General features: G+C 41.3%; 1 protein-coding gene across 1 annotated transcript in view; it reads left to right on the top strand.

Moving 5' to 3' along the window:
* The window catches only part of LOC108270637 (NACHT, LRR and PYD domains-containing protein 3), a 118,813-nt gene that overhangs the window by 35,949 nt on the left and 69,834 nt on the right, over positions 1 to 13,030 (top strand). The window contains exon 10 of the mRNA XM_053683355.1: positions 7,312 to 7,485. Within this exon, the coding sequence (XP_053539330.1) occupies positions 7,312 to 7,485 (174 nt within the window). The remainder of the gene's footprint in view (positions 1 to 7,311; positions 7,486 to 13,030) is intronic.

The following is a 13,030-nucleotide window of genomic DNA, read 5'->3' as shown; positions in this document are numbered from 1 at the left end:
CTCAAATAATCTTTAAACAAACCTCTGGTACTTTCACAGAAGATTGTTTTACGTTTTACACTAACACATTATGTCTGCACTGAGGGACACATGTGAGAGAGAATGACACTTTCACACCTACCTTGTTTGGACCAATCAAACATTTTCTTTATTGTTCTGCTGGGATTGCTTCACATGTGGCCGTTTCAATAGTGGGTCGACAGCCATGGAGTTTGGCATACCTCATGGAGTGACGATACCTTTTGGCATCCTCACCGCACATTAAGAGTACACATCGGTGTTACTGGACTCTAGAGCCCTAGAAACAACCCCAGTTTTTGACTCAGTGTATTCCTTTGGGTGAGATGTGTTATTGCAAACAATCACAATAGATGCTGCTTCAATAGGTTGATGCGCGGTCCGCAAAGGTCGCCTAGCCAATGGAATTTGGAATGGCGCTTATCTCACATAAATTTCCTGGAGCTGTTGCCAGTTTTTCTGGCAGTGATCCATTGCCTTCCAGACCTTCAAGATGCCTGTCTGTGGTCTCGTACAACAATTTGCAAGGGGGGATCCTTTCGCATCCCTTGATGAGGTTAGCATGACACATTGTTCTCTGGGTACTGGAGGACAGAGTGCACCTTTTGTTAAAAGCTCTGCTTTGGCCAACTCACCGTTGGTTCTCGCATCTTCTGTCTCTCCGAGAGGAACCTCATTGGGAGATCCAAATGAGACTGGATCTACTTTCCCAGGCCCAGGAAATTGTGGCCAGAAATGTGGAAACTTTGGGTTTGGCCTTTGAACAAGGCTCTTTTTGAGGACTGGTCTTTCGTCTGAAATTGTGGAGACCATGCTGAATGCACTAGGAGGCTCTATGCCCTTAAATGGTGACTGTGTCATGGTGCAGAGCGCGTGATTTGGATCCTGTTCACTGCCATGTTGCTTCACTGCTGGAATTCCTAGTGTTTTTCTGCAGGTGCAGCCCCAGCTATACTCAAAGTGTATATTGCAGTGATTGCTGCTGAACATTCACAGATTTGTGGCATTTCTTTAGAGAGGCATTCACTTGTTTCCCATTTCATGTGTGGAACAAGACAGTTGAGACCTTTCCGTCCTGCTTGTGTTCCAACTTGGGACTTATTGATCGTCTTAGGAGGTTTGATGGGCTGTCAATATGAGCCACTAGTGGCAGCCTCAGAGAAATTTCTGCCAATTAAGATGGTTATATTTTTGGCCTTGACATCTCTTAAAAGGATTTACAGGCTTTGTCGGTAAGCCCATCCTGCATGGATTTTGCTCCCAATCTGGTGAAAGTGTTGTTGCAACCAAGGCTAGGCTTTTTACCCAATGTTGCTTCTACTGTTTTTGGTCTCAGGTTTCAATCATTCTCTCCTCCACCCTTTCATTCGCTGAAGAGTGAGCGATTGTATAAATACTGTCCTGTGAGAGCCTTGTAGTGTTAAGCCAGTGATGTAAATCTGATCAATTGTTTGTTTGTTTTGGTAGTCACAATAAAGGCACTAAGCAGCGGATGTCGCATGGGTAAGGTATGCGATTTCTTTCCACATGCGATTGCTCATGAAGCACGTGGATTATCTGTGCGTCTTGGCTTTCACACTCCAAGGGAGCATGTTTGGATGATATTTGTGTTTCAGCAGGCTGGGCCTCTCTGCACACTTTCATCAGATTTTATCATCTGTACATTGACATGATTCAGGTTCCCAGGTTTTATCTGCCTGAGCAGGTGTCGGTCTTATGTTTACCTTTTCATTCTGGGTATGTTTTCACAGGCTGACAAACTGGCAGTCACTTAGTATTATGGTGCTGTGGTATAGTGTTCCCATAGTGTCAGCTAGAGATGCAGTGTCAAGTGAACCTATGACATGGTACATCTTCGTTACATATGTAACCCTGGTTCCTTGAGTAGGGAACAAGAGCCTGTGTAACTTGCTATATTCCTTAGTTACTGCGTATGGCTTCTGTTGCAGAAATCTGAAGGGAGATTGCACAGGTGCTTCCTTTTGAAGCATCAGTTACACTATGTCTCTGAGGGCAATGCGAGCACCATCAGCCAATGAATTGGCAAGATTCTATATGGGCTTCAGACAATTGTCACACCTGGAGAGTGTTCTCATAGCGTTAGCTACTGACACAACATCTCGTTCCCTACTCAGGGAACCAGGGTTACATACATAATTGACACACAAAACTTTAGCTGCATTTGGCTGTGTTTATAAGTTTGAGATCAGTGTTCTAATATTTCATCATTTCTCTTCCAGACTGCGTGTGTGTAATCTGACAGAGGAAAGCTGTAGAGTTCTGTCCTCAGTTCTCAGCTTAAAATCCTCCAGTCTGAGAGAACTCGACCTGAGTTACAATAAACTGCAGGATTCAGGAGTGAAGCTGCTCTCTGCTGGACTGGAGAATCCACACTGTACACTTGAGACACTCAGGTACACACACACACACACACACACACACACACACACACACACACACACACACACACACACACACACACACACACACACACACACACATACACAAAGTATGCTAATAAATGATGATGATGATGATGATAATGATAACAATGTAATTAGCATTATGCTAAATACACAGGTGCAATGCCATTAAGAGTTTTGAAAGATAATAGGAACACTTTAAAAATGATTCTGTATATCACAGGTAACCAGTGCAGTTCCTGCACAATAGGAGTAATATGGTCTCTCTTTTTTCGTCTTAGAAGCTGAGCAGCTGCAGTGTGTGTGTGTGTGTGTGTGTGTGTGTGTGTGTGTGTGTGTGTGTGTGTGTGTGTGTGTGTGTGTGTGTGTGTGTGTGTGTGTGTGTGTGTGTGTGTGTGTGTGTGTGTGTGTGTGTGTATTGGGGGTGTTATATGATTGTATCTGTAGGTCAAAATAATAAGTTTAAGAACCAAAGAAAATGAACACACCATCTCTGTTATCTTGTTTCAGAAAGATAAATACAATGTCTCATGTGAGCTGAGACACATTGATCTGTTCAAGAGAAGTTTGAGTTTATACACAGGCTATTCATTTTACATTTTTATCCTGACATTAGAACCTTGTGTTCAAGTTTTTTTCCCAATTGATGGAAACACAATCAGATAACTAAATCAAGCATTTCATCTCTCTTCCAGTCTGTCTAAGTGTAATCTGACAGAGGAAAGCTGTAGAGTTCTATCCCTAGTTCTCAGCTCAAACTCCTCTAGTCTGAGAGAACTGGACTTGAGTTACAATAAACTGCAGGATTCAGGAGTGAAGCTGCTCTCTGCTGGACTGGAGAATCCACACTGTACACTTGAGATACTGAGGTACTCTCTCTCTCTCTCTCTCTCACTCACACACACACACACACACACACACACACACACACACACACTCACACACACACACACACACACACACACACACACACACACACACACACACACACACACACACACACACACACACACACACACACACACACACACACACACACAATCTTTTCTCTTTCATACTTCTTATTGCAGTGAATTCACTTTTTTCTTTTTTTCCTTTTCCGCTGGACACCGGAGGACAGCAACCATCAGTTTCGTGCATAGTATTTGTCAGATTACAAAGGGTTTTTTTTTTTGTTTTGCCTCCTTAAACATCTTGTCCAATTGGGCCATCAAGTTTAACTCCTCCTTGCTGACAACCCAAGCATATAAATCACACTTTATGAAAGTAAGGAATTTATTAGCTTTAACAATGGCTCGTTGGAGGACCATAGGATATTATGGGATGCAATAAAATGCTTCACAAGGAGTAACACCACACATTTCTGTTCTAATCTGCAGAAAGCCAAGACTGCTAAACTACAAAGGCTTGTGGAACATTATAAAAGTCTAGACTCAGAGTTACAACAAGGCTTCTCAGAACAAGTGACACTACAGAGAGATATAATATATATATATATTCTAAAACATCATTTCAGATTGATAGTACTAGACAGCACTACAGTTTCCAAGGTGCCAGACCTAGTCATCTCTTAGCTGTGAAAATTAGAACTAGTAAGCATTTTGTGGACATTCCTACCATTAAGATTCCAGATGCTAACATTAATACTGATCCTAAAGAGATAAATGATATTTTCTGATCAATTTTCTAAGTATGTTAAACCTCGACTATTTAGACTGGACTCAGGGGATTTAGATAGAGTTATTTCCTTGGAGGAACTAAAAGACACAGCCCAAGTTATGCAAAGAGGTGAATCACATGGAATTGACTGAATTCCTCTGGAATGTTATGTCACTTTATGTTACGTCTAATAAGCTAATTTCTAACAAATGTCATTAACTACTTCATTGAAATTGCCAGTGAGCTGGAAGAGTACATCAGAAGGCAGTACAGTGACCCAGCATGGCATGAGCCATTAGGTTTGCTAGGATACGTGCCTTGTCCCCTAAGCTCAGCAAAGTCAGATCATCAGCAGCTCCAGGCCCCAATGGGATGTCCTACAAGTTCTATAAGAAATGCCCTGCAGTGAACCTTCATGCAAGCCACTTGGAAAAAGCAATGCATCCCATAGGAGTGTCAAAGAGCAGTGGCAGTGTTCACCCCCAAGGAAAAGGACTCAAGAGTGATCAGCCAATTCAGGAGTATCACCTTGATCCAACATTGAAGGAAAGACCTTCTCTCTTTTGGCACAGAAAATAACCAACTACCTCACAGAGAATGGCTATGTTGACACCAAGTGACAGAAGGCAGGGGTCCCAGGCTTCCCAGGGTGTGTGGATCAGGAGCCTAGTCTCCAGTTACTCCAAGAATCAGTAGATTCCACTATTTCACTATTGGATGGCAGCAGTTGGAGGTAGGAATTGCCATGGGATGCTCAACCTCCCCCATTTTGTTTGTGGCCACCATTGAAGTAAAACTTATTGGAGCATGACAGAAAGTAGGAGGAGTCACATTGCCATCTGGATGGTGTTACTAGCCTCCTGTCAAAAGCACAAAATGTACAGCTAGGCTGCTAAAAAGGATGGATGAACTGATGTCTTTGCAAGGATGAAGGTCAAGCCCCAAAGTCTGTTGCTCAGGAAAAAAGTTAGGAATGATAACACCACTTTATCGTGGGCGGTGAGCAAAACCCACTGCTGTCTAAACAGTTCATCAAAACCCTTTGGGAGAAAATACATGGCCGAGCTCTCTGGTAAGCACAGGGGTAAGTGCCTGCTGATACAGTTTTCTTACATTCTGGTTAGGACTGACCAAAGCCAGCTTCCAGTAAAGGGTTAGGGTTAGGATTCAAGCTGTGGTCCTACCACATCACTCTGTATCAGAGAATAATGTGGCTGTTGATCTTGGCTTCAGTTCCCTAGTGAGACCATCAGTACAAGTCTCTGCTCTGATATAGTGATATGGTCCAGTAGTACTAAGACTGTGCTCCTCAAGCTAACTGTCCCAATGGAGGAAGGAATAAAATCTACCTTTGAGAGGAAGAAACTGAAGTACTCCGATCTCATCACTGAGTATAAGGAGGCTGGCTGGAGAACCATCATCTACCCTGTAGAATTCGGATGCTGTGGCTTTGTTGGAACATGAACTGTTTGCCTTCTGAGGGATATGGGAGTAACTGGAGCAAACTAGCAGAAGACCCTGAAAGACCTAGCTGAAGAGACTGAGAAAAGCAGCTTTTGGCTCTGGGTGAGGGGAAAGGAGAAGTGTTGGTGTAGTAACATCTAACCCAAGGTCTAGTTGCAGGAGGTGGCAGGGAGACATCCACCACCACCAGGAGACATTTTGGGGTTAAAGGAGCAAAACGTTGTTGAGCAGTGGTACCCGGATGATGACCCCCACAGCTGACTTATGCCATATGGAATCAGTGCCACTGAGCATGCATTAATGGTGCCAGTGAGGCTTGCTACAGCCTTAGACACTGGGGAGACCTGTATGGTTTTGGTTGCATTAGGCATGGTGGCAAGGCTGAAGGAAGAGTGGTAATCCTATGTGTACCAAAGAAGGTGCGACATGCAGTAATGCCATAGCAGGTCAACATTTACCCATGTCATCAAAGGTCATCATATGATGACAAAGGTCTGCGCACCTTCAACGAAATTAAGAATCAGTTTGATCGTGTTCCTGCAACACCTGCTACCCATTCATCCTATCTGTAAACTATTCACTGCACAGAACAACAAGGGCATGGTATCTATACATGGTATCAGTTTTTTAATAAAAGTCTCTTATCTGCCACATACTCTGGACCATATGTGGTGGCAAGATTGTCCAGATGAAGAGTTGGGATGCTGTGTGCTCTAGCATTCAAGATGCGTCTTGTATACCTGACCCCAGTTGATTAATTTGAGCTATTTGCACAGAACATACTTAACTCCTCTTTAACTCCAGCAAATTAATATCATAAGTGAATCCATGTGCAGTTTATGCCTATCAAAGGTCTTCTGAACTTTTATCCATATCCTCTGGGAGTGTCCACTGGTTACCTTTGAGTTCTGGGTTGAGGTAGCGTCCAAACTATCGAATATCTGGGACAGTGCCTGCAACCATATCGGTCCGGACCTAAATGATTTGTCTGCGTTTAACATTTCTAAAATAAAAAAATGAATAGTTCTTGCCAGGCTCACTGCTCCCAAGAAAATGACATCAGTTCACTGGTAACCTTCTCACTTACTCTCCATTTTAGAGCATCAACTCTGTCTTTTATAGATGCAATTTACATGGAACAGGTAAATTGTTTTTTTTTTTTTTATTTAACGGTAAACACTGGTGTACGACAGTTGATGCCGTAGAAAGTCTCCTATAAAACCATAACACTTGTGCATCCCTCTATCTCTTTATTTTCCAAACAGTAAACTCAGAGCCTATGTGTACAGTGGGTATCATTTTATGTGAGTGTTCATACATGTAGTTGATTTTTCCTGTCTTAATGTCGTCACTTTTCTGTCGTTTTTGTACACTGCCCGGTATTGGCTTGTTTTAGGATGTTGATGTGCTTGTTTGAAGTGAATGAATAAACAACAACAAAAACAGTCCAAAATCATCTTTAAAACATTTGTTAACTACAGATATGATGATGATTTTTTTTTAATTATTATTATTTGTTTAGGCTTAGCCCTGCTACTACATTGCCATGAGCCACATCTGCAGTGTTTGTTGTGGAAACTTGAACACAGATAAGGGTGTATTGCTGCCTGCTTTCTCATGTGCATGTTGTGTACATTACCTAATGGTCTTATAATAAATTGTAGCTGATTGTGGAGTCCAGAAAGATGTCCGTACTCCTGTAAATATGTTGATGTGGTGTCCTGATATTTCATCAATTTTATTCTAGGATATGTGGGTGCAAACTGACAGAGAACTGCTGTAGAATTCTGTCCTCAGTTCTCAGCTCAAATTCCTCCAGACTGAGAGAACTGGACTTGAGTAACAATAAACTGCAGGATTCAGGAGTGAAGCTGTTCTCTGCTGGACTGCAGAATCCACACTGTACACTGGAGATACTGAGGTACACACACACACACACACACACACACACACACACACACACACACACACACACACACACACACACACACACACACACACACACACACACACACACACACACACACACACACACACACACACACACACACACACACACACACACACACACACACACACACACACACACACACACACACACACAGGAGATACTGAGGTACACACACAGAACTGAATTTTAAACGTCTTTTATTACTATACATCACACTTTATTGATACACTTATTACCTTATTGCAGTGATACCTCATATCACATAAGTACCAAAGAAATAACACAAACAAAATAAAAAATTACACCAACTGTGTAAAAAACAAATCATCTTCAACAACAGAGAACAGCGCTCCATTTCCACAACATTTTATTAGTTAATACATCCTTCTTAGATTTAAAAAATAACAGAAACCTATCAGCACTCGTGATTTCACCCAATTTAAAAACAGTATTACTACATCTTCACCTCACAATCTTTCAACCATATTTCTCCTGCTCATGTACATGGCTAGTTTCGCCTGGACTAAAAATGAAAATCAAAAGCTGACAAGTAAACCTTTTATTCTGAACAAATTTGAATCCAAAAATAAAACTCCTCACAGAAAAAAAATTGCTAATAGAACAAATTTTTTTTTAATCCAAATTACAAATAAAGGGTTCAGTCTGTCACTTTCCACAAAAGCATGAAAAACAGTTTATCTTTCTGAGCAGAAATGACAATCAACACTAACTTCAACACTAACAACACTAACTAATATCACTAACTAATAACTGAAATAAAAGCATTAACTGCGTTCGCACAGTGAAGAAGACTCCACTGTAAATCAACTGCCCTTTTAGATAATGGTGTACAGTGACCTCCATTCAGGTTTCACATTCTCTTCTACACCCAGTACTCTACACCAAGGCGTGTCAACTTTGTCATTTTAAATGCTTTGCTGTACATACATCCAAACACAAGGGTCTTTCAGCATCTAAAAAATGTCCCCTACATCCATAACATCATCCATAACAACATAGTAAAATAAGGAAAATTTTAGGAAAAGTCTTCTGTATTTGGAGTGTTTACTTGTCACCTCCATGACTGTCCATCAATAAATCTTTTTCTTCATTACTGACCATTGACTTCCGGTTCTTTAGAATCTGTTCAATAGTCCACAAAGACCTGAATTTTAGACAAGAGGCCACTTCTTCTATTCTTTCAAAGTCCATCCCAGCTACATGAATCAGACGTCCAAAAGTGAAGATCTGTGAATTCTGCAACAGTACATTGACTCCATTAAAGAGCAAATATCCTTTGTTAAATCGAAACAAGCTCTGTTTATACTTCAGTACTGCATCTTTGTAATGTGGAACTAAGTGTATCTAAAAACACCAGTCTTACCATTGCTGCCTTTGGAGCACAAACGCCAACAAAAATAAATTTTTCAAGCACTGCTCTTATTTTTAGAAGTCTTCCTTTAACAATCTCGTCAACTTGATAAGAGACTGGACAAAAACTCTTAAATAAAATACCCCCTTCCCCACTAAGTGTGGTGTTGAGACTGAGGACGGAAATACCACCCAACTCCTGCATCCAATCTAGAGCTGCAACAACTAATCGATAAAATTGATAATAATCAATTATGAAAATCACTGTCAATGTATCACAGTGTATCACATCATATCGAATAGTTGGTCTGCGCACGGCACGGGGGAGATTTTCTCATTATGTTACTTCTGCTCCGAAAACACGCTTCAGAGCGTAACTACTAAAATTGTGTCCCAAATGACATACTGTACACTTACACTATGCACTCTACCATATAGTGTATGAATTTTAGAAAGGTAATATCATCTCAGATATATCACTACCGTTTTTTTTTTTTTTTACTAACTGGAAGTATAAGCCGCTTCCTAGTCGAAGGCATATGATGTCATACGCACGTAATGCGCCTCCATTAGCTTTAGCCTAATACCCAGAGTCACCGACAATGACTTTCTTCAGTTTACTGTTTATGTCAACGTTACCTTTTATTCCCAACATGACCTCAGTCTCCATCAGGTGAAATCTAAGGCAGGGGGGCATTTTATATTAAACCCAGCGGAGATCAAACAGTGCTGCACGAGGACAAACTTATGGTTATATCCAAAATGCTCCACTGTGTGTAAGGAAACTGGTGCAAGATGCTTAAAGGGTTTAGTTTAATTTAACTTTATTGTCGTTATATGTGGTATTTGCACACTTGCATGCATAATATATATATATATATATATATATATATATATATATATATATATATATATATATATATATATATTTCAGCCAACTAATCGATTTTGAAAATAATCATTAGTTGCAGCCCTAATCCAATCAGCAGCCAGCATTTTTAAAATCACTGTGTGTCTGATCACTTGGATAAAAGTAACATCTATTTTTTTTTCTGTTCAATGACTTCAAAAAATTCAGCTCTTTTTTTTCTATTTCTTACACCATTCACATTCAGTCATGATCAAAAATAAAAGCAAAAGTAAACTTAGACAACTGTGATTCATATCCATTGGTTTAAGCTTTTTTTTTTTTTTTTTTTTTTTAAAAAAGCTCTTGGTTTAAGCTAATATTACATTTTCGCATTATTTTCTTTAACCGGTACACTTCCTCATTTGAGAAACAGACTTCAGCCATGAAATTCTTCGTTTTTTCCACAAAGTGTCCTACATCTGTGAAGTACTCTTTGACTAGAACCCCTCTCTTGTTCTTCGTTGAATTAAGGAACAGTTTAATGTCATCTACATTGTAATTGTGGCTGGAAAACTCACATTGTGACAAACTAACCCTTTAGTCAGAAAATTCACTGTCACACTCTAAATCCATCTGATCAGCAACATCTTCAAGATCTAATTTCTTTAGTTATCGATAATCACAAACCTTATCTGACTTCCTTTTCAATGACTATGTTTACATGGACAGCAGTAATCTAATTATTGACCTTATTCTGAATAAGACATTATTGTGATTAAGGTGTTTACATGAGTCACTTTTAGAATACTCTTTTCATGTTCCTGTTTTACATGTTATAGAACATAGTTTGATTAACAGCACACGTCATTACGTCACTGTGCCATGCCATCTGTCGATCCCTCCAGAATTTTGCGTATAAACATACCGTTGGTCTTCGTTATGGTACCGTATACAGTTTTGGGTGATTTTATTTAAAAAATTTTTACAAACACTTCAAGTGCGGTTAATTATTTGTCATGCTGTACGTGCAAATAGACAACTTCTTGAAACCACGTATTTTCGTACTGTTTAGTAGCCGAGATGCATGTATTTCGTCTACTACAGGCCTATAGTAGGCAAGTACGTGGTTTGGGACACAGCCGTGCTCTATTGTTTGCCGTAAAACGGTTCAGCACTGCTGTGTGTGATCGTGTCCTGTCTCAAAATGTGGTGAAAACTGTCACACGACATTAATAATGTTTGTTCTGAAACAATTTAAGCTGCTCAATGTCGTTAGTTGTGCCTTCCGCATCAGCTAAAAGATTGTTTTCCTTCTGTTTATTGGGACAAGACCGGACCAAATGGCTGTCTTTCACACAGTTGAAACATTGATCTTGTCAGTGGTTATAAAAACCACATAATCAAAATCATCCACACGGAACTTCAGCACGAGCTCCAGATTAGCATCATTGTTTACAATCATGGAAATTAAGCATCTGAAAGACACAGCATGTTTCAGCAAAGGAGAATCACTGCCAATTGGAAGTTCCCTTTGTGATTCCAACTGGAAGTTCCAAAATCTCCACTTTGTGTTTAGAATAACACTATGGGAGCCCCATCGTGTGCGACCGGCATCTGAAGCTTGTGTAAAATCATGCCTATTTATAGGCTTGCCATGATCAGGTGATGTGGCAATTAAGTGTGTCGTGTGATATGACATCTCTGAACTGCGCCGTCAGCCTTATTATCTTCAGCAAGACTGCATGTCGGTTGTTTGTGTAAAGAAACAAAAATATGCTTCATTTCCTCTCTATCTTTTCGCGAAAAATCTCTGGACTTTTCGATCCCTTTAAAAAAAAAGAGAGAAGAAAAAAAGGAATGAGCGAGAGAGGAAAATATGAGTGAGAGAATTCAGGAAATGTGTTATGCCTTGCTCCCGTTTAATCACGGGGAGTAGTGCACACTTTCTTTTTGAAGTGTCTAGGGTTGGAGCATGCGACGGCAGCCCTCGAGAGGTCTGACTGCGCATTGTAACGCCTACATTAGGCAGCTCCGCTTGTGACTTGCTCTCTTCTCGGAAGCCGAAGCGAGTTGGGTTTCAGAGCCTTGCGGATCTGGGCCGGCCGCTGCCGAGGCAGCTAGTCTTCTCAGGTCCAGGGATCTCTTATGGATACGGAAGAGGTGCCGGAGACGAGCGCTACTCTATCTCTTGCTCTGTCTTCTGGGTCCGGCTCTCTGCTGGATTTTAGAGCTCGCATTGCGACTTCCGCTATGGAAAGCCAAAAAAAAAAAAAAAACACACACAGAAATAATAGTAATAATTCTTCTCTGACTCTAAGGAGCCAAAAGGATGTGCTAAACACATCAGCATATAGAACAGCATATAAAGAGCTGCTTGAAGTGATTACGAAGGCTGGATGAGCTTTTTTCTCCCCAGTGAAAGTAAATCCCTCACACTGCAGAAACTCCACTTTCTTCCAGAAGTGCATGACAAAATATCAGGCTTCTGGGGGAAAACCAGGCATAAACCCCACGATGTTGGATTATTCGGCCATTGTAGGGAATGAACGGCATGGCTATTTAGCTATGCTGAAGGTGGAGGAGGCGCTTGTGAGCTTCCTCTCTCCATCAATGGCAGGTAATTTAGGGGGGCCGGCTTTACCATCCAAGCCACCATGTAAGGCCACCGTGGCATTGGTGGGCAATACCTATGCATTAGTAGTGTTGGTTGTGGGTCACTGCAGACAATGACATTGTTGCAGGCCTACCAGGCAGACCTGCTGAGTGAGCTCGACATATGGCAGAATTCAGCCAGTTCCTTCCCTGTTGTGTCGAGTTCAACCGGGCACTACGCCTAATCTGAGAATGGTCATAAAGGCCAAGCAGACAAAGAATTGTGGTCCTGAGGGGCCATGGAGGGACATATCAGGGGACATGAGGTTGTTAGGGCAGTTAGCCCCCAGTGGTACTGTAGGGCCTCCCCTAGCCAAGGCTGTCCCAATTTTTCAGTGTTCTCTGGTCAGTGAGCTGTCACAGGGCAACGAAAATCTGATGATTTCCCTCCAATAGAATGTGGAATAGTTAACATCAGTAAAAGACCATCTGGCATCGTGGAAACTACTGCCAAATGTGTCTCCATGGGTTCTGTCTACTGTAGAAAAGGGTTAATGGTTCCAGTTCAGAGCTCGAGCCCCCCGGCTCACCACCTTAGTCAGCACAGACAAGAGCCCGACGTTAGCGCACAAAGTAAGATCCCTCTTGGACAAAGAGGCCATAGAACATGTACCCCATTCCCTGAGGGAGGGAGGTTTTTAC

The sequence above is a fragment of the Ictalurus punctatus genome, chromosome 10 (genome assembly GCF_001660625.3).
Source record: "Ictalurus punctatus breed USDA103 chromosome 10, Coco_2.0, whole genome shotgun sequence".
Taxonomy (NCBI): Eukaryota; Metazoa; Chordata; class Actinopteri; order Siluriformes; family Ictaluridae; genus Ictalurus; species Ictalurus punctatus.
Note: the sequence above shows the minus strand (reverse complement) of the source record. Positions and strands in the feature narration are given on the sequence as shown.